Here is a 21,048-nt window from a genome sequence, read left to right as displayed (position 1 = left end):
TCACTCATTTATTTTTAAGCATGAAATGGGTGCGAATTCCTAAGTCACGGTAAACTCGCCAGTGAAGCGGGTGGAATTCAGTGTTAAATGTCACATTCCCTGTGAGTGAGGTGGGGGGACCTCATCGCATTAATCAAACGCACAGATCGTTGTGTCCTTGTGGCCAATTAAAGAAGCTCAACAAAGCAAAGTTTAAGAACATCGCACACATCACAAATCAGGCCACACTGTTAGCACGCCTTACATGAAACTCCGAAATGTCATAAAACCAGGTTTCTAGGCCCGGCCTGTACTTTTGCGAAGTAACTCTGTGGCCATATCTTCTTGAATGTCTGGGAAACGATACACTGTAACCGTAATTGTTTCATTTAATTGCATAATTACATTTTTAATCAAGCTAATTAAAGCTGGGATTTACAGAGCAGTTTCAGCAGTAAATATAACAGCCCTGATATTAAAACAGCTCATAAAGGCAGAAAGACAGTGGCAAAAAATTGTGACTTCCTGTGAGGTTATTTGTACTGCAGTGACACTAAATAAGTGATTTATGGTGGCAGCCCTGGGGGGGGGGGGGGGGGTAGCAGTCATCATGCATGGATCAATGGCATTAAGATGGGGGGGGGGGGGGGGTGTAACTTTAAGTAAGAAATGTTCCAGCTTGTGGTGTCCCTGCAAGACAGGGAAAGAACTTGGACGCATTGATACACAGGGCCCCCAAAACAGGGAGTGCACTTGAATTATCACATGCAATCTGTGTGGCTCCCCCATGTAAGATCAGTTCATTTGACCCATTATAATTATCTTTCCAACTACCTGTGATGCAATCCTTGTGGTGTAACCTTGAGGTACCCAGAAGGGTTGTAACATCTGCCCCTGGCACCTTGATTGGCAGAGCCTAGGCGACAAAAAAAAAATTCTGCCCTGTTAAAGGTGGAATATTTTTCCTCACTCTCTTTGAAGCATTTTTCAGTATGGAAAATGGCAAGGGTGAGGTGTATGGGGAGGCCATGAGGGCGCTGTGCATGATAAATGCATTATTAATGCACCAGTTGATTGGCCATTCAGGCACCTTCACCTCGGATGGTGACTGGCTTAATTGCCAGATGGGGTCCCTGTTCTCCTGCGTAGAGCCAGCCTGTGTGTAAGGCTGCCCTCTAGCGGCGCCCTCATTCTGTACCTCCCCCAAAGACACGCACAGGCGCATACACACGCACGGTGAACGTGAAGTATAAACCGATCCCTTTAAACGTCTATTTCCATAGGTTTCTTATGAAATGTTGGCGGGTGTTTTGGAAGTTCTAAAGCAAACTCAAACTCGTCGTAGGATGGGAGGTATTCTGCTGACATGGCAGGATAAAAACAGAGACACGGGGAAATGCTTTGAAAGTTCACTGCGCGAAGCAGACTTGGATGGAATTAATAAGTATTTCGTGCTGGGAGTGCATTCTGAAAGTGCAAATAAAAATGAGACGTCGGGCTTTGCTGTTCAGCCGAACGTACTGCTGATTTTCAGTGTATTTGTCCATTATCGTATCAAAGAGAATTTGTTTTGTAGTAAAGCGATGCATTTCAGCATTCATCAAAAGGGTTACGTCAGATATTTGTGTTCAGATAAATCAAAAGCCTTTATGATTGCCCTTACATTAAGCGTTTGATATTTCTAATGTGGGAAACAAAAAGGTTCGGTTTGGGATTTCAGCAAGCTGAGATGATCGGGCACCTGAATGACTTAATTAACAGTGATCGATGACGGCTGCGTCGCTGCGCAAAAAGGCGCCGTCAGCAAATGGTTCGAACCCTGACAAATCCCATTATTGTAACTGGGAGCGCGTGACACTTCATAAACCACGCGCACGTACTTGATGCAAATAGCTTTTGACGCTTACTGGGTCAGATATAGTGGGAAAAACTGAAATTTAATGTCACGGATCCTCTTTGAGGCTTGTGCCTTTGAGCGGATCCGGTAGCTGTCTTTCGGCATCAGTCGTTTAATCCTACAGCCCTTGTGACCCGTATAACCGAAGAGGTTAGGGTCCAACCGCCTTAGTCACTCGTCATATCGTATTTGTGTTCATGATCGTATTAGATTAGGCTGTTTTCTACCTCCGTTATCCTTTTAAGATTAAACTAAAGACAAGCCAGTTAATATAAGAAATATTTTAAAGATGACGCAATGGCAGAATTCACACTGACAATCCGCAGCTGATGATTAATGATTTTCCCCCTGCTATTTCTGTTACTATAATCGCAGATTTTCGCCTGGCATAGACAAGGAGTTCACGACCCTCCATTGTACTGTACTTTGCAAACTGACAGTAATTCCCCTTCAGGTGTGAGAATGACCATAGACAGCTTCAGAGTCACCGTGGCAGATTGTAATTTACCATCCTTATTTCAGCCGAAGACTTATTCCACTGTGAATCCCAGCCGTGATAAAGAGCTAATTCAATCCCTCTCTGCCCTTAAGGGCCAATGCGCTGTTTGTTTAGCATAATTAATTAAAACCTTCACTCTAATCTTCTGCCCTCTTAACCTAAGCTCTCCCTTCGTCATGGACTGTACTTATAATTTAGATGCAGGAACTGTTTCATAATTATGTTACCAAGGTTATCGCTAACAGTCGGCCAAAGGGGAGCTAAAAAGAGCTAATCTCACAAAGAATGGGTGAGCAAATCACAGACTGCGTTTTTCGTTAAGATTACACGGGCTGGTTAATAGTCTGGCTGCCTTTTCTGTTGCTAGATAAAGGTGATAATGCAGAGGTCAAAGGAGATTCGAATAATAGATGTGGAACCTGACAAGCAAGGCTAATGAAGCTGATTACCAGCGCTTCTCGCTACTTTCTGCTGTTGTTTGACTGTCCGAGTGAATTGTCAGGTCTGGCAGGGCAAAAAAAATAAAAAATACATTGCCTGCAATCAGGATGATCCTACTACAGATAAAGGAGACATGCTGCAGCATGCCAAGCGTCACCTGTCGGCACTGCGGTGCGGCGAAGCGAAGGTCACTAAGGGACCGGGATGCGCGATTAACGCAGGCGCACGAGTTAACGGAGGCTATTTATGGCCGCAAATCGACGGGTGCGGGAGTGGCGATAACGGCTGTTCATTAAGTCTTTTAAGACACATCAATTATGAACGCGCTGATGGCATAATGACACAATGAATGCATTGCTTCAGTCTTATTTCCTCTGAAATATTCCATATAATCCAATCATTGTTTATACAATAAATATGCAAAACTGCCTAATACCATAAATCTGGGATTTTCCTTGACTGACAGCTTGGCTTTGGGCTGCAAAGGCGTGTAAGTAAAGAGGAAATAAATAGAGTGCTTTTTGTCTGCTTAAACACAGTATGTGAAATCGTTATAGTGAGACTGGATTTGAGCATAATCATATCACACCAGCCCGGTAGGCCTATTTAACAGATTCTTTTATCATCCCGACGTGCTACCTGGATGGGGGGGGGGTCTCTTTTTAATTTGCCTGACATAGGTCAGCGAATTTTACATTAACCATCTAGCGGGTTTAACAATTCTCTCCTTCTTTTCCTAATGCTTCCTAAATATTTCCTTCACCTTTCCAGAGGGACATACACAAGCGATTAACATCTACTTCCAGATCTTTCCATGAAGTCCCCATTATTTATCAATATTAACATTAATTAGGCTGCAATGACACATTTGTAGAATTGTTCATGTTTGCGTGTAACCCTATTTATTTTTTACTGCGTCCTCATTTTAAATTTATTTTAAAATTATTTTACTTTCTTGTTACCTCCAAGTAACACTTCTGACTCACAAATTTAACTTTAATGTTCAATAGTCCAGAACGCACCTACATTTACCGTTAGGCTATAGTATTTTAAAGGGGCAGTCCAGAATCCTTTTATAACAATATATAATCAGAGATAATTCAACTTTATTTGTATAGCGCATTTTAACAAAATTACATTGTCTCAAAGTGCTTTATATTTTCCCTGCCCAAAGCCCCCAGTGAGCAAGCCAGAGGTGACAGTGGCAAGGAACAACTCCCTAGAACAGGGATGTCGAACTCCAGTCCTGGGGGGCCAGAGCCCTCTGTAGCTTAGTTCTTTCCCTGTTCCATCACAAATGATTCAGCTGAAGAGCTGTGTGGTAATTAGCACAAGGAGTCGAAACAGGTGTGTTAAATGAAGGGAAACCCAAAAATGTGCAGGGCTCCGGCCCCCCAGGACTGGAGTTTGACACCCCTGCCCTAGAAGGAGGAAACTTTGGGAGGAACCAGATTCAAAGGGGGAGCCCATCCTGCAGGGGCCGGCAGAGGAAGTTCAAAATGGCAAAATCCCAGTTTATGAAGGAAAATTGTGTACAGTCCTGGTATAAATGTGAAGGTCCAGCTGATGTCAGGACAGTCAGGTGAGGAAGTTGCTTCCCTCAGTGGGAGGATGGTGCGGTCCAGCAGTAGGGAAGGATGCCAGATGTGTAGTCAGGCTGGGAGACCGAGCAGGGAACTGCCCACCGTCAGGAGCTCCAAGACAGAAAACTGAACAGTTAATTAATTAAACTGTGTGGCAAATAGTTGAAATTACACGAGGTATCTTGTAGTGCAGTATGGAGATAAGGACCGTGTACCGAATACTACCAAGTCAGAGACACGCCTTAAGATTTCCACCCTTTTCCAGCAGATGCCTTTGTTGACAGGAAATGTGCACAACACAGTGTATGAATCCCGGGAAAAGGGAGACGATCACAGAATGTATACAGTCCAGTCTTCAGATGACAATTTCAGAAACTGTAAGCAAACAGTGCACTGATGCAAATGTTATGATAAGCAGTGTGAGGGATAGAGATGGACAGCGTCGTCTTATCACTGCACACGCAGTGCCCCAAAACGTTCTTATTGTCTGTGTATAATGCACATGAATATTAAAGGATCTTATGACGTCTTATGAAGTCCTGCGCAAAGCGAGTCTGACTGTATATCAAAAGTCGACTTTAAATATATTACCATTTACTTTATATAAGGATTATAATCATGCCAGTTAAATGTTTTGAGTTGGCCGTGACAGCGTGGAATTTGTGGGGTTTTTTATGCAAACACTTCAAGCTGGCATTGTGGGAGCTTACAGCACTCCAGATGGGAGGGGGAGAGGGGGGAGGGGGAGCTGATAGTGATGGAGGATTGTAAAGATTGGGGAACATCGGACAGGCAGGCAGCACTCGCATTACACATTCAGGCCGGTGTTTATAGCTCTGGGGCTCTTCCAGGCTCCGCTAACCTCTAGAAAGTTCTGCAGTGGTATCAGCGGCCCTCCCGGGAGGATGACAATGAAGATGATAGAGGCCTTGTTATCTGTGTAAATCAAAAGGTATTGGGCTGACTGGTCTGGGCTGAATCCCAGCAGGATGGAGTTACTGGTTTGTGGACGGACACGCTACACGCAAACTGACACAAACTGGTCCAACCCATAAGGTGACACAGGCGGTTGCCTAGGGTGCGATCTTGAGAGGGGGTGCTGACTTAGCAGAACTCCGGCCCCTAGGGGGAGCTGCAGGAATGGGCACCACATTGCTTGGTGTTATTACTGGCAAGGTGGAGGACAGTCTCAGCCCACTTGAAAATGCCTGTAACCGTCTGAAACATGCTTGGCAGGTTTCAGACCACTTTGCCCCATGCCCATAGAGGTGTGGACACCCTTATAGCCGTAACAGATATCTGTGTGTGTGTGTGTGTGTGTGTGTGTGTGTGTGTGTGTGAGTGAGAGAGAGAGAGAGAGAGAGCTTCCAGTTGGACGTTTTTCATCCAATTAAGAACTTTCTATATACTTACAGGCGATTCTGCGCAGAATCTTATACTTGGTGAAAAACCACCTTTTGTTCCACTACAGGTACGATGACATGCGCACTTCACATAAGCTTCCTAAAATAAAACTGCTGGAAAACAGTGCCATCTATAGACTAGCTGAAGTCCCTACATCAATTTAGAATTTAATTATTTTCCTTAGAAACAGCTTAAACTATTAAAAATGAAACATGCAAGCAATTGATCAATTAAATAATTGAATCATAGTTAACATTTAGTATTATTTATACCGGATCGTAAATTAAGGGTCATAATTGTAATATGTAAAATAAATTGAATGACGATTAATATTCCGCAAAACACACTTTTCTTTAATTTCTTAAGTATAACAATTCACATGTTCCTGTTCCCTGGGGTATCACGCCCATGCGAGTCTGCAAGTCCGATCAGAAATATGGAAACTACCTAAAGCATTAAGCGCAAGTTAAAATAAAAAGGCCAAATGCTCGGCTTTCAGTATTGTTCTGAATAATTGTGGCATTATTTTATTGACGCGTATATAATCATATGTCCCGCATCTTTCCAGTCCCTTCATAAACATAAAAGGCCTACGCCTCTTAATGTACTTTTCCAGAAGTATTCATCTATTCACCTGATGGTAAAATTTCTTAAAAATTAGTTGACTTGTTGACTAACATAACTTATATATGTAGATTATTTCCGTCTGAATAGCTCGCTAGCCTTATCCCACCCTCAAAGCACACTGACAACAACAAAAAAAAAGTAGCTTTGCCACACAAAAGACTACAACAATCAGTACGCACCACGGTAATCGCATGTCAATAACAAAAGACATGCTGGGATTTGTAGGTTTATGTCCGACAAACACTAGGACGGAGACCGTCGGTATGGATTGAACTAAAAACTACGATTCCCAGAATACCCTTAAATGCGCAGGAAAACCTTTCCACGCAGATGCGTGAAACGCAAGGTCCAGCAGCCTGTCGGGTCGGCCATATTGGAATCTGAAGTCTGTAAGCCCTCCGAAGATACAGAGTGACTGGATATTTTGGAGTCTGTAATATTGCTTTTCTTTATTGCGATTACGGCTGCAGAGCCCGGCAGTTCCTCCCGAGACCCCGCCCTCTCTAGACGGCAAGTTGTCTCTTAGTTCAGCGGAGAAATGAGCCCGACCGACGCCAAGCGCGGAGCGAAACGCAGGAAGAACAAGCGGGGCGGTGGCGGCACCGGCTGCAGCGGCGCAGTCGGCAGCAAGGCCGGCGCCCCGAACGCGGCCCGGAGTCCCCAGGCGGGGTCACCCTCCTCCGTGATGGGCTTCCTGACAGCGGGAGGCACGGGGAGTACCGGTGCCGGTGGAGTTGCGGCCCTGCGCGGAGAGGTAAGGCTGCCTGACCGGGGTGAGGTGACAGCCTGCCTGCCCCTGTCTCCCTCCCCGACGGGGCCGTGACAGCCGCACACAGCCGGCTGTGGGGGTGTTCGTCCGGAGGACGGGGACGAGAGACGGGCACCTCGGTGCCTGATGGCCCTGCCGCGGTGCTGAGGACGGCTAGGTAACGACGCCCCCCCTCCGTCCCCCACGGACGGTAGCGGCTTGACCCGGGACATTGGGGCTCACCTACTGACGCCTTGGAAACGCTTCCGATCAAAGCTCCACGGGCTATAAACACAACCTGTGAGGCTGCCAGCTACTAACTAGTCGCCGGTTAGTGGGCTGGAGGTAGTGTCTCCCCAGGGAGGGGGCGGGGGTGTCTGCACAGGGCCAATAGGGACAGATCCGCAGATCGCCCAGCTGGACCAGGCAGGATGGCCCTGCTGGTGCCCAGAGGGCCTCGCTTACTCCCTGCCCTGCCCTGCCCTGCCCTGCCCTGCCCTGCCCTGCCCTGCCCTGGGCACCAAGCGCGCCCCGGCATCTGCACACCTCCGCTTCTCTTTGCGGCAGACCCGGTTCCGTGTCATTTCAGGTGAAACGGCACGGCCTAACCGGTCGCTTTCCGTATGGCATCTAAAGCATGCGATTGGTGTCATTTAAGCGTTTTATTAGCGGTATCGCGTTATCAGAGGTGATACTTACCGCCTGATTGCAGCTTACAAGTAATAAAATCCATGGACAGACGCTAAATACAAGTCACATCCCGTTGAATAAATTTGTATTGACCCTCCGTTAAGGTTTTGTCTCTCTGTTAATCAATATCTAAATTTACACCCAAGCTGTTACATTCTGCTCTTGTGTATATTCTCCTCCCATCTGTTGACTTATAGTTTAGGGGAAAATTTCAACTTTTGTGAGGGTCTGGCTGTAGGTTATGGATGAATGCATGCAGCAGTGTTGTGTACAATCAGGGATGATTTATGCTGTCTGATAGACTCCACCTCCATGGATATAAGACCATTAAATTAACAGATGCTTTTATCCAAAGCAACATTCAGTTGTGATAGCAGGGTCAGGTGTTCTGTGGATCAACTAGGGGTCAAGGGCCTTGACACCACACTGCTGACCCTGGGATTTGACCCAATGTCCATTTTCAGAGTCCCAACTTGCTGAGCCACAGCGACTGGCATAGACGCCGGTCCGTAAACCGGAGGGGGATACTCCTCATCACGTGGCTCAAGCAGTTTGTCGTTTAGAGAGAGAACTGCAGATGTGAACCTGAATTCATGGTGCCTGGATAGGTAAAATGTGGAGGTGGTGTGGTGGCATGTGTTGCTGGCGATTAGCAGAGGCCAATGGTACATTTAGTTTGCACTCCAACTGATCCTGGATCAGTTCAGCACTGCGAATGGCGAGGAAACGGTCTGAGCAACGGCACCCGTATATTTTGAATTCCCACCCAACTTCAGTCCTTGATGACAATTTGCCATCTGTAAAGGCATAAGTACAGGTTCATAAAACATCCTTTCATTTTCATACATCCCTCATTACTCTCGTATGGGAGGCACTAATAGGGGTCTGTTTGTCCAGCACTTCTGGAGCAGTGTTTGGGGTTAAGAACCTTTGCTCAGGGGCCCAACCTGCCGGCGATGGGATTAAAACCTGTGACCTTCCAAACTCAGACTCTAGGTTTCAACCCATAGAGCCATATCACCGTTTGGTTCGAGCCGTTAGTGTTTTCATATAACCAGTGTGATACGCTTGGTTTTTAGTCGTTGCCTTTGTTCATTTAAGCCAGCTAAAGAGGGAGGTTGAACCCACAGCCTTTTGCAGACAGCCCCCCCCTACTAACATGGTGGGACATTCAGGTCCTATTCTGACAGGCCGCAGCTGAATAACTATCCTATTTTCCCTCTTGATACGCTTTCATGCAGCACTATGTTCACTATCAGCCCCTCTCCATGAGTCCATCCCAGACGTGCGGCTCTCCTCCTGTTCCATCCCTACGTGTGCTGCATATATTTCTGTCCTGGTGTCACAGCGCTGGAATTGGCGGCGCGCTTTATGTTTGGCCACGGGGGTCTGTAAGCAATCCCAAGGTGTGTCCGGCGATGCGCGCACCCAGCCGCTGCCATTACGCGGGATTATTGCCCAGTCTGTGAGACGGGTGTTTACCGTGCAAACGCGGAGCTCGACCACCGGTAACACCCCCTCCACCGCGACATCGACGCCCGCTGTCCAGCTGTGTGCGACGCTACCCCGACGGCATAAGGAAATCACTGAGAAGCGCTCGTGCTTTCGGGCACTAACGGCGACGTGCTACCTGTCCCTTGTCCCGCGCAGGTCTCCATGAACGGCACGCAGTTCTCCGAAGGGCCGGCGAATCCCGAGTTTACGAACGTCATGCAGGTAATGTTGCTGCTCCCGTGTTTGACCTCTGGGGGGAGCTCTCCAGTAGCGGGCCGCTCGTTATGTTTATTATATGTGGTTGAGGGGCTTGCGTTCTGTTGGGGCGTTTTGAACGCTGCTTTTAAAACGTCTCCCCCAAGGTAGCACATGTGGTTTCCTCCTCCAGCACTTGAGCGTTTTTACGCCAGCTGTGTTTTCAGCTCGCGGGACTCGTGGAACAGGACAGCTTGATATCGGCTGCCTGTTTCTGTTCCCATCGTGGTGACCTGTATCTGTCGGCTGTCCCACCAACTCAGTTCCACCTTTGTGAACCTGTCCCCCATCCACCGTCCACCCTCTTCCCCACAGACTCCCTTCACCTTTGGTCTGGGGCAGAGGGCACCGTACACAGCTGGGGAGTGCTGCCTCCTCTGCAGGTGCGAGCGTAAGGACTGCCCGCCCCTGGACGCCAGTTCGACGGGTTCGAGTGGCACCTGCGGCTCGCCCAAAGCCGGCGGACTGCTGCAGCTGCCCCTGTGGGTGTGTCCTGAGTGCCGGCGCACCGTGGAGACGGAGGAACGGCCCACCGCCCCCGGGCAGCCCCTGCCGGTGAGGGGGGGGGGGAGGGTACTCGGTCACCATGGGTTCGGTAAAACCCCCGTCTGCAGCGGCCCCCACGCTGGCCGGCCGTTACTTGCCACGTAATGTATAATTAAACTACGGAACTGGGAACGGCGCCAGCGATGGGGCAGCCCTGTTGTCCGCCAACTGACTGGCAGACTGGTTACACCTGGGCTCTTGCCTTCCCTCCCTGTGTTTGTGCCTTTAACACATCGCTGCTTCGTTTTTTGGACCCAGAGCCAAGACTTCCTATTGCACATGCCCATGGGCCCCAGCAGCTCGGCCTCGGAGCCCATCGGCGGGGCCCCTACGCTGCCATCCCCGGATCTGGGTGCCCCTGTCCCCTCTGACCCGTCGTGTGGCTGCGAGGCCTGTGTGGAACGGAGGTGAGGCCCGTCCCCATCTGGGTTCGGGATCCGGTCGGGCGACCCGGCGTGACCGCTCCCGTTTCTCGCCTTGCAGGGAGATATCGGCCGAGTCAGAGAGGGAGTCTCAGCAGCTTCAGAACTATTGGTCCGAGGTCCGGTACCTGGTCCGGTGCATTTACCGGCAGACGGGCACGCCGCTGGCCGACGACCACGACCAGCCGCTCGACCGGGACCAGGAGAGCATGAAGGAGCTGGTCGACAGGTATGCTAATGGCCTCCTTGTGTATCTACAGCCCCATGGAGTGGTGCCCCTGTTAACCCCCAACTCCCCCCCCCCCACAGACTCTGTGAGAAGGACCCCTACCAGCTGTATCAGCGCCTGGAGCAGCAGGCCCGCGAGTACGTGCTGGAGATGAAGGTGCGCCTCCTGAAACACCTGTCCGCGGGCTCCAAGGCGCCGGCCGTGCAGGGGCCCCCCCAAGCGCACCAGTTCATGTCCCTCCTCCTGGAGGAGTACAGCGCCCTCTGCCAGGCGGCCCGCACAATTAGCACGTTCCTCCTCACGCTGGTGAGTCTTATTCGGTATTTTTCTGGTAGTGCCTTGAGGGGCGTGGCTACGAAGGTTTCAAGGGGGTGTGGCCTGGAACATGGCGGCGTTACTTTGGAATGGTGACTTCACTGTGGATCCTCACTGCTGGCCCTGGGTCCCTTGTCCCGTAGGAGAACGAGCACCTGCAGAAGTTCCAGGTGACGTGGGAGTTGCACAACAAGCACCTGTTCGAGAACCTCGTCTTCTCGGAGCCACTGCTGCATGGCAGCCTGCCGGCACTGGTGGCCCAGCTGAGGTGACTGGGCCGGGCACGGGGAGGCATGAGGCCAGTTGACTTGAGGCGGGTCCAGTTGGCCTGGGGGTGGGGTCAGTGCACTGGGGGTGGGGTTGGCAGACTGAATGTTTTGGGCTGGGTGACTGAAATGGCTCGTGTGTGGCGGACAGGCACGGGACGGCGTCGCGGGATTCCTACAGCGAGGACATGTACCGCACCCTGCTGGAGAACTACCAGCAGCTGGACCACGAGATGCATGCAGTGGCCGCCGAGTGGCTGGAATGCGAGAAGCGCATCGACGACTATGTGGACAAGCAGGTGAGGTCACGAGACCTGCACCAACCGCACGCCATTTCCTGTGTTTAAAAATGATACCGCCACCGCAGCCCAGTTAGGAAACAGACCCTTAAAAAAACGGTTCGGTTCAGGCGCTAAATGTCAGAACCACATGGAATAAAAGAACTGCAGACGCCTATGGCGCTGAGAACCTTGATGTGGAGGTCAAAGCCTCGAATTTGTCTCCTCAAATTAGGATTCATCTCTACAGTGGAGCTGTTGGTTTGGTGCCTTTCCGATCCTTTGTTGTATGGCCATAAAACCCCGTGAAAGTTTTTCTTGACAAAATCAGAAATGTTTTTTGAGCGCGATGGACTGTCTGATGATGTCATGAGCTGAATCTCACATCCCCCCTCATGCGGATATATGGAAGTTCCCAGCAAGCTGCCGTTTCTGTTTTGCCTTTCAAGATTTCTGTGTCGTTAGGGAAGGCGAGTGTCCCACACCGTCACCTCTATCTCCCTGTGTCCTTATGTTCCATCGTCATGATTTCAGTCCCTTTGCCAGATCAGGTGCCTAAATGTGTCTTCGGTGAAATGGCATTTTAGCCGGTCCTAATGTTTTTTTTTTTTTACCTGCCTATTTGCCCATGGTGACTTGTACCCTCTGTCTTATGATTTTGTGGTGACTGACAATTAATGGCTGTAGTCCAAGGGCCGGCGTTTGCCGGGGGGGGCGTCTTTGAGAGAGTTTCTGACGTGGGGGAAACCTGTTCTTTCTCCTCTTTCCTTTTCCCGGTCCCTCGTTCGTTATTCTCTGAAGATGTCGCTGAAGACCAAGCAGCGGATGTTGAAGGAAGACTGGGAGTTCTTCAAGCAGAGGAGGTTCATTGAAGAGCAGGTAGGGCAACGCAGATTGAAACGCCCGTCCTGAAGCTTGCGTGTGTCCGGACCTGTGGGCGGCGCTCGTAACCTCCTCGACGAGCGCGCACGGAGCCCGGGCCACATTTATGAGGAAACGGTGCCCCCATCCGAGGCCTGCGGAAAACACCACGTGTAAACCCCCCCCCCGCCCTGGTTGAACTGTGGCGACAGTACATTCTTGTGGGTGAAAGTAAGTTTTTCTTCCGTTTTTGAATTTTTTTTTGTCGTCTTCAGTTAACGAACAGCAAGAAGTCCCCCTCTGGAGAAGGGAACTTTACAGAGGCCATGAGGCAGGCGCTGTCATCCCGAATAAGCATGCCGGACTGTCCTAACTGCAACTACCGCAGGAGGTTTGTCACCCCCCCGCCCCCCCCCCCCACTTGCTGTAGACCTATACAGGCCTCTTTATAATGCAGTGCCCTCTCTCTTAGATGTGCCTGTGATGACTGCAGTCTGTCCCACATCCTGACATGTGGCATCATGGACTCCCCCGTCACGGATGACCTCCACGTGCGCCTCCCCCTTCCCCCGGGATCCGCGCCGGCGCCGGACTTCCTGCAGGTGGCGCTGCAGCCCAGCGTGTCCTCGGCTAGCTCTGGCTCTGGCTCGGCTTCCAGTTCCCCCGTCACGGTACAGCGGGCGGCTCGCCTCCCTGCAAGCGACAACGCCCCCGCCCTGTGAGTGTACCGCGTCCCTGCACCTGTCCTGCCACACCACCCCACGTACGGTCTCATTTATAATTATCGTTAAATTACTGTTTTTTTTTTTTAAACTTTGGTAGGGCCGGCGAAGATGACGAAGTGCCTCTGCTCTCGGAGAAGTTTCCAGATATTTACCCGCTAGGTGGCTACGCTGACCCCAAGGTGCTGGCTGCCGTGAACGGGCTCCATGGCGAGCTGAATGGCGGTGGCGAGGTCATGCCTTGCAAGCGCGAGGTGAGACCTGCGGTCTCTCCTGTTAAACGTCCATAGTCTGCAGACCCCATAATGGCTGCACATGTCTTCCCGAATGCATCCTCTCCCTCCGATCCTGGCAGAAACATCCCCCAGCACGATTATCCTGGGGTGGTTTGTTGAATAACCCACCCTTATCCAATCCCCCTCCAACCACCCCCCCCCCCAGTCTCCCAGAGCCAGCAGCAGCTCCAGCTCCAGTACCAGTTCATCTGAGGCTGATGAGGAGGAGGCGGATGGGGAGAGTGGTGGGGAACCTCCGGGAGAGCAGGGGGTGCTCTCCCCAGGAAGCAGGGGCTCTGTCAGAGGGTCCTCTCAGAATGACAGCCCACCACCGTCGTACCCTCACCAGCAGGTCGTTATTAGCTGCAGGTCGGACAGAATTTGTCATATTGTGGGGAAAATGTGAGCATGTGAGGGTTAAAAAACACGTATCCTGATTGGTTCTCTGCAGACGGAGCCCAGCCCACAGCCTTGCGAGTGCCACGCCTGCAGCCAGGCCCTGTCTGGCCCCCCGCCCGGTCGCCCGCACCCCGCCGGGCATGCCTTCCTCCCAGAGAAAGGCCCCCACCCTGCTTTGCACCTGTACCCTCACATCCACGGCCACCTGCCCCTACACGGCCTCTCGCACCTACCCCGGCCCCTCCTGCACCCTACGGTCTACCCCAGTGCCCCCCTGCCACACAGCAAGGTAACACTGCCCTCTCTGTCAGAGTACTGTAAATATTATGGTAAGGTGCCCCCTTTCTGAGGATATTGCAGAGACATCTTCCTTTGTTGTTCGCTGTTTTTATACAGTTTTTATAAAATTGGTTAATTTGGTTAATAACCAAAGAAGCTAACCGAGCCCTCCCCAGTGTTATTTCCCCAGTGTTATTTCCCCAGTGTTATTTCCCCAGTGTTATTTACCCAGTGTTATTTACCCAGTGTTATTTACCCAGTGTTGGTCCTTTTCCTGGAGGCTGTTGCTTTTTTTGTGCTATTTTCAGGCTTGCCACCAGGGGGCAGCCATCATCCAGGCTACTTAGTCACCCCAAGCACTGCTGCTGAGTTCACAAAAACCTTAAAAAAAACTTATCAGCATTCCCTCAGAATTGAGAACCAAACTTAATATTTAAGTTTATATGTCTTAGAGTAGTTATAAAATAAAAACCTGATCACTGAATAAAATTAACCTGAACACTGATCCATTTTTTGGGGCTGCCGTTCAGACGCTGCCGTCTACCCCGACGTCCAGTCACCCAAGCAGTAAACACCCGGTGTTCCCGCCCTCGCTCCCCGACCACGTGTACCAGAACTGCTTCGGGAACGCCGCTGCCGACTGGAACAGTGCCCTCCAGTGTCCCTCGCTCAAGTTCGAGAACATCTGGGACACCAACGTCATCAAGAGTTGGAACCCCGCCCTCTTCCTCCAGGACTCCTTGCCGGGTGAGGCGGGCCGCCGCATTCGAACCCAGGGCCGTTCTGATCCACAGCTGCCCGCCAGCATGCGTGGCTAAAATGCAGTTCTGTCTCTAAAAAAAAGGTGATATGATAGGCCCGCCGCTTCCGGAAGTCCCGCCCACGGCAGCAGGTGGTGAGGCTCCCGTCTCCACGGAGACGAAGGAGAGGAAAAACGGAGCCAAGAAGAAGTGTCTTTACAGCTTCCAGGATGCCTTCATGGAGGCCAGCAAGGGGACGCTGGGGGCTGCCATGTCCACTCCCCCGGGGGCCTGTACGTCGTCCGGCGCTCAGTCAAGTAATCATGGCCGACCGCCCACCCCCATGACCCTGCTGTGATCTTATCTGGTCATTTGGGATGCTTTAAATAAGAATTGTTTAAATTTAAGTTTAATATTGTACCCCAGCATGTTTACATGGATACCTCATTTTATTAAAGCGTGACCCCCTCCCCACATTCCCCACAGATGACGTGTTCCACAGCGTCTGCAAAGAGGAGCACCGGCTCTCTGGCCCCGTCGCCCCCCACAGCAGCCCCACGGGCCTGGCCTCCTTGCCCCCCCTTACTGGGCCACCTCTCCCCCCGGCCTCGGCGGCCCACCTTCCAGCCGTCGCATCCCCGCACTTCCCCAAGAGAGTCGCCCCAGCCCCAGGCTTCCTGGATGCCCCCCACCCGGCCCTCTACCTCCCACCGGGCGAGCCCACCACCGCTCCACCAGTCGAGAGCTGCGTCAGTGCCCCGCCCAGTGTCTGCAGGTCAGTTGTTTAAAACTCCCGGATTGCTTCTTTTGGCTAAATCCAACATTTTGGGTGAGAATGAGGATTGAGTTTAGTATATCGGAGCTTAAGATGCCCCACGTTCGACCCGACAGCGACCCGGACTGCGAGGGGCACCGGTGTGAGGCCAACGGCGCCTACGACCACCAGCCCTACGATGGTGAGGAGAGCCCGGACGAGGACAGCTGCTCGGAACACAGCTCCAGCACCTCCACTTCCACCAATCAGAAGGAGGGAAAGTACTGCGACTGCTGCTACTGTGAATTCTTTGGCCACGGAGGGGTAGGTCGCAGGGTCTTGACCCCATCTGCCATCTACTTTTACCGGCTGTGTTGCACTCGGTCTCAGAGCTTGGCCCATTTTCCATAGCCTCCTGCGGCCCCCACGAGCCGCAATTTTGCGGAGATGCGCGAGAAGTTGCGCCTGCGCCTCACCAAGCGAAAGGAGGAGCAGCCGAAGAAGGAGGAGACGGTGCCGGAGCGGGAGGGCGTGGAGGACCACCGCAAGGTGGAGGATCTTCTGCAGTTCATCAACAGCAGCGACAGCAAGCCCACCAGCGGCGCCAAGGCGGCCAAGAGGGCCCGGCATAAGCAGAAGAAGGTAGCTGCGCGTGTGCTTGCAGTGCTACGAATATTCTGCACAGGTGCTGCATGAGTGCTGCGTGTGTGCTGTACAGGTTTTGCATCGCCATAGCCTACTTTAATTGCTGTTTTTCTGTGACAACTTAAGAACCCCCCCCAATCCTATTCCCCCCTAAAGTTTGCCTAGACCCAATGCACTGATGTTAAAATGACAGCGGGTTCTAGGATTGGTGACTGGTGTTTAAGCTGCCGGCTCTGCTGCGGCCGCGTCCCGTTGCAGATGGAGGAGAAGGCACGGGTGGAGGCTGAGGCGCGAGAGAGGGAGGAGCAGCAACGGCAGAGGGCGCAGGATGCCCTGAAGCGTGAGCTGCTCCACCTGCAGGAGCACCTCCGCACGGCCAAGAAGAAGAAGAAGGAGCGGGCCAAGGAGGGGCCCAAGCTCGACCTGGCCACCCAGAGCCCACAGCCCCTGAGAGAGTCCGCCCAGAAGGTCCTGGAGAGCTTCCGCAATAGCAAGGAGCACCTCCTCCGTGACATGGTCCGTCTGCCCGGCTCCCAGGACGGGCAAATAGAGCGGGTAGCTGGCCCCCAGGACCTGGTGAACGGGGGCGACCTGACCCCGCTCCAGTCAGGCCCCGACCGCGAGAAACCGTTGGAAGCCACCGCTCCATCGCCACGGGAACAGAACGGCAAGGCACGGCTGAGACATCCGCCGGCCGTACCTGTCCCGGAGCTGACGAAAAAGTCACCGGAGAGCCCCAGAAATGTGCTGGAGGCGACTCCCCCCCCCACCACCCCCGACGCTGCCCTGGTGGAGGCCAAAGGTAAATCGAAGCCCGTCGAGGAAGCCGCCTCAGAGCTTAAGCGAGAGGAGAGGAGGAACAGCTCCAGCAGCAAGAAGCAGCTGAACCACGTGAAGGAGGAGAAGCTGGTGGCTGCGGCCGAGCCACCCCCGCCCACAGAGCCCCCCCAGCTGAATGGGAAGCCTCCCAGTGCAGAGTCGCCGCAGCCCAAAGGAAAAACCAAGAAAAACAAGAAGAAGAAGGGCGACAAGAACAGCAACTCAATAGGTGAGCGATTCCCTCTCGCCGGCCAATCATCTGCCAGAGTGGCCATGGGTTGGGGCTTTAGACAGATCCTATACTGCAACACCTAGACTAGTGTGAAGGGGGCAGATGAAAGCTTTCCTGTACACCCCCGACTCTCTGCTGCCATCTTTGATGTATACTGTGAATTCACTGCACCGCCTGCGCCGGTCCTATGACGACACTGCTAGCTTAGGGGTCGGGTATTTATTTGCTTTCTTAACGTCCCAGATGACGTGTTCCTGCCCAAAGACATCGACCTCGACAGCGTGGAACTGGACGAGACTGAGAGGGAGGTGGAGTACTTCAAAAGGTACCAGCAGAGGGCGGCGATGCGCCCCGCTCCGTTCGGACCTCTTGACGCGCATCTTGGGGGCGTAGCGGCATGGCTCATTGCTGAAACCCTTTCTTTCTTCCGTCAGGTTTTGCCTGGATTCGGCCAGACAGACTCGACAGCGTCTCTCCATCAACTGGTCCAACTTTAGCTTGAAGAAGGCCACCTTCGCCGCCCACTGATGGACGTAGGGGGATGCGTCGCCAACCCCCGCCCCCCCCGACACTCCGGCGACCCCTGACCCTCTCCCGCTGTGTGAAACGTGCTCCCCCCCCCGACCAGCGAGCCCCTACATCCCGTCCCTGCTGGAACACACGTGCTGTAATATTCTCGCAAGACTTTTTGGGGGGGGGGGGGGGGTGGGGGTTTAAAAAAAAAGAAAAAAAAAGGAAATGAGTCAAAAAAGAATCCATCTGCTGTGCTCCGCGGGTACTTTGGGGGCCTGTGTGCTATTCCGTCATGGCCGCCGGCTGTGTCCCAGTTCATCTTCAGTCTCTGCTGTCTGGGCTGCTTAGTACAGTGTCTGTTTGGGTTCAGCCCCCTCCGAGGCAGACTGAGGAAAGAAAGGTGGATTTAAAGAGGGAAAAAAGAGGAAAAAAAAACAAAAATGGCCTTTGCTCATATTTACTGTGGCTTTCTTACACACGAACACACCCCTGTCGCACTTCATTCGAGTCACTGACACGGGTTCGAGCGTGCTCAGTGTAACTTTCCTCAGCTCCTAGCCACCCCCCCCCCCCCCCTCCAACAAATCTGCCCCTCTCCCCACGGGGCCAGGTAGGCCTATACTTGACATAATGACCCCACCAACCTTAGTTCCAATTTTGAGTCCTTAAAGTGTACAAGTTGTGCATATTTTTTTTTTTCTTTTATCTTTTTTTCCCCTTTGTTTGTAGCCAGCTTGTATCTGAATGAATTCGTGGAGAAGGACATTACTCACACTATGGATCTGTTATAGAGTGTATATTGTGTTAACACTGAAGCCAGTTCGGCTGCTTTTTAACATATTGTTAAGTAATATAAAAGCTCTGTGTCTTTCTTTTTTGAAAGATGGAATACAGTAGTATGGCAGGATCCGTGTGCTGTGCCTCTTTCTTCATAAGGGGGGGGTCCCCTGTTTTCTGTCAAGGTCTGGACCTTTTTCAGGTCTTGCGTTCCCCCATATGCCCTTTGGAGAGCCACGTTTCTTCTAAAGTTATTTCACTAAGAGCCGAAAGCCCCTTCATAAGCAGAGGTAAGGGCTGAATGTGCATGATGGAAGTGAAAAGATGGGAGGTGTCACCTAGGAGACACTGAGCCCTTAATGGGAGCGTGTGGGGTGAGGGCTAAGGGATGTTCTACACCCCAGAGGAAAAAAGGAGTCCCACTTGCCGCCGTCACATCCAAAGCGAAGGAAGGTGAACAGAGCAGACGAAGGTGCTGTGAGAGACCCGCCTTCGTCGCGTTGGTGTCCGCTGATGTGTCTGACCTACTGAAGTCGACTTTTAAAGGGCACCCAATGGCAGGAAGTTGAAAAAGAATATTTAGTGTTTTCTTTTTCACTGTCCGCCTGTGAAGGAGTAGGCTTATTGATATCTCCTGTTGCGTGTTGACTCTGCATAGGAACATCGATCATTCTGAAATCTCAGTGCCTTGCTTTCTTGCGCGTTGAATCAGAGAGAGGCGTGAGTCACTTCTACGGCCCTGCTGAAGCTGAGGGTTCCGGTAAAGACGTGTAAATATAGTAAGGCGAGTTCACACACACACACACAGAGTACAAGAGATACTGGTGAGTACGGTATCTCCATGGCAACGTGGCCGCTACCCCGGCTTAACTGTGCACTCACGAAAGATAGAGGCAAGATCTCCGGCAAATCGGCAGCTGAAATGCAAACAGAAAGATTTTGTAGGGATTTGAGAGCGATCATCTCCCCTGTACCATTTTAGCATCTCTTGGCGAGTAAGCCTTGTGTTCAACATTAAGTTGTGCTGCCAGTGAACCGAATCGCGCTGAGAAGTTTAAACGAAAAGCGCAGGAAGAGTACTTCTAAAGATAGTCGACCGCAAGGGACCCGCGACGTGCGTAGACGGGGGGGGGGGGGTTGCTTTGTGTCGTCTGCGGACTTCCTCGCCACTCTCTCACATCCTGAGAGGCAGCATGGCCGCCCGCGCATCACATGAAATACTGAAAGATTGATTTAACAAAAGGACACGGTGGGGGGGGAATTCAAATTCATCATTAGGTATTCAGACAAAAAAACTCCTTTGTAATTTCCCTTAAGTATTTTTGTGTTTTTTCGCTGGATAGTTACCAGAGCTTCTCAGTGCGTAAGTCAGGACGGCAACACGGCCTTTGTGATCTGTTTATGACCCTGTTGTGTTATATAGGCCTCACTGGTCAGCAGCATTTATTCAGTGTTATGAAATCCACTTACGCCATTTATCGTAGTCTAATTGCATCCCCACCCCTCAAAAAGAGAAGCAAACACCACAGTATTAGTGTTCTTTACGGTAAGCGCTTTGTTTGCGTACGTCGCTGGGTTTCAGTCCTTCCTGATTTCACGCTAAACGGAACTGAAAGACATATCCCAGCACCCCACCGGAGTGGCTTTCAGAGTCACACATGCTGCTCATCTGTACCGCCAGAATGCGGCCTGGAATGTTGCCTTGGGTAAAACAGGACGGTTGAAGCGGCCGGTGCTCGGGGCACTGGTTAGGGGAGACGTATGGCCATGCCGACCCCGCGGATTCGGCAGTTTGCGGAGAAGATCGTCAGGGGAAGCCCTCGTGTCATAACGCTGACGTCTACCCCGGCCATGGCGGTGTTTTGCACCTGTGAAACGCTGTTACTTTCTCAGACTACTTCTCTATCGAGGCCAGACATTAATAACAATAATGATGATGATGTGACGGCTTGAAGCGCCGTTAATGACAGCTCGCGGCCCGTGAGTGTAAGCGAGTTGCCTTTGAAGCTCGCGGGGAGCGATGCAGGCCGTCTTGGGAATTCCCAGGTTTTATGGGAATTTCCCAGTATTTTTGGATACTCAAATGATTAAAAGTCATTTATGCCCATTGAGTGTTTACTGGCTGCGAGTAACTCTTCCCAGACCCCAGGGCAAGTGCAGGATTTTTGAGGCGGGAATGCACCAACAAGTCACCATTTGTAATGGAAACGTAGACGCCCCCCCTCTGTAACTCAGAGGGGCTCGGTGGCCTTTACTGACAAAGCTTGTGATTTTGCCTGCCGGGGGTGGGGGAGTTGCTGAAAATAGGTGACTGGTTAAAATTGCCCCGTATACATAAAAAATCTGAAAATATTTTCTG

At 51.6% G+C, this 21,048-nt stretch overlaps 1 protein-coding gene across 1 annotated transcript; it reads left to right on the top strand.

Moving 5' to 3' along the window:
• The first annotated feature begins 6,778 nt into the window (after positions 1-6,778).
• Positions 6,779-18,819, top strand: fam193a (family with sequence similarity 193 member A). Its single transcript, XM_048996427.1, has 22 exons — positions 6,779-7,184; positions 9,519-9,584; positions 9,933-10,172; positions 10,422-10,570; positions 10,647-10,814; positions 10,895-11,120; positions 11,273-11,397; positions 11,547-11,694; positions 12,475-12,552; positions 12,810-12,925; positions 13,007-13,252; positions 13,357-13,510; positions 13,698-13,883; positions 13,983-14,219; positions 14,740-14,956; positions 15,054-15,266; positions 15,436-15,724; positions 15,841-16,027; positions 16,115-16,345; positions 16,607-17,396; positions 17,643-17,724; positions 17,834-18,819. Exons 1-22 carry the CDS (start codon positions 6,969-6,971, stop codon positions 17,925-17,927), a joined length of 4,458 nt encoding a protein of 1,485 aa, XP_048852384.1. The 5' UTR covers positions 6,779-6,968; the 3' UTR covers positions 17,928-18,819.
• Positions 18,820-21,048: the final 2,229 nt, after the last annotated feature.

Source organism: Brienomyrus brachyistius, chromosome 25 (assembly GCF_023856365.1).
Source record: "Brienomyrus brachyistius isolate T26 chromosome 25, BBRACH_0.4, whole genome shotgun sequence".
In the NCBI taxonomy this organism is placed as follows: Eukaryota; Metazoa; Chordata; class Actinopteri; order Osteoglossiformes; family Mormyridae; genus Brienomyrus; species Brienomyrus brachyistius.
This window is presented reverse-complemented; position numbering and strand designations above follow the sequence as displayed.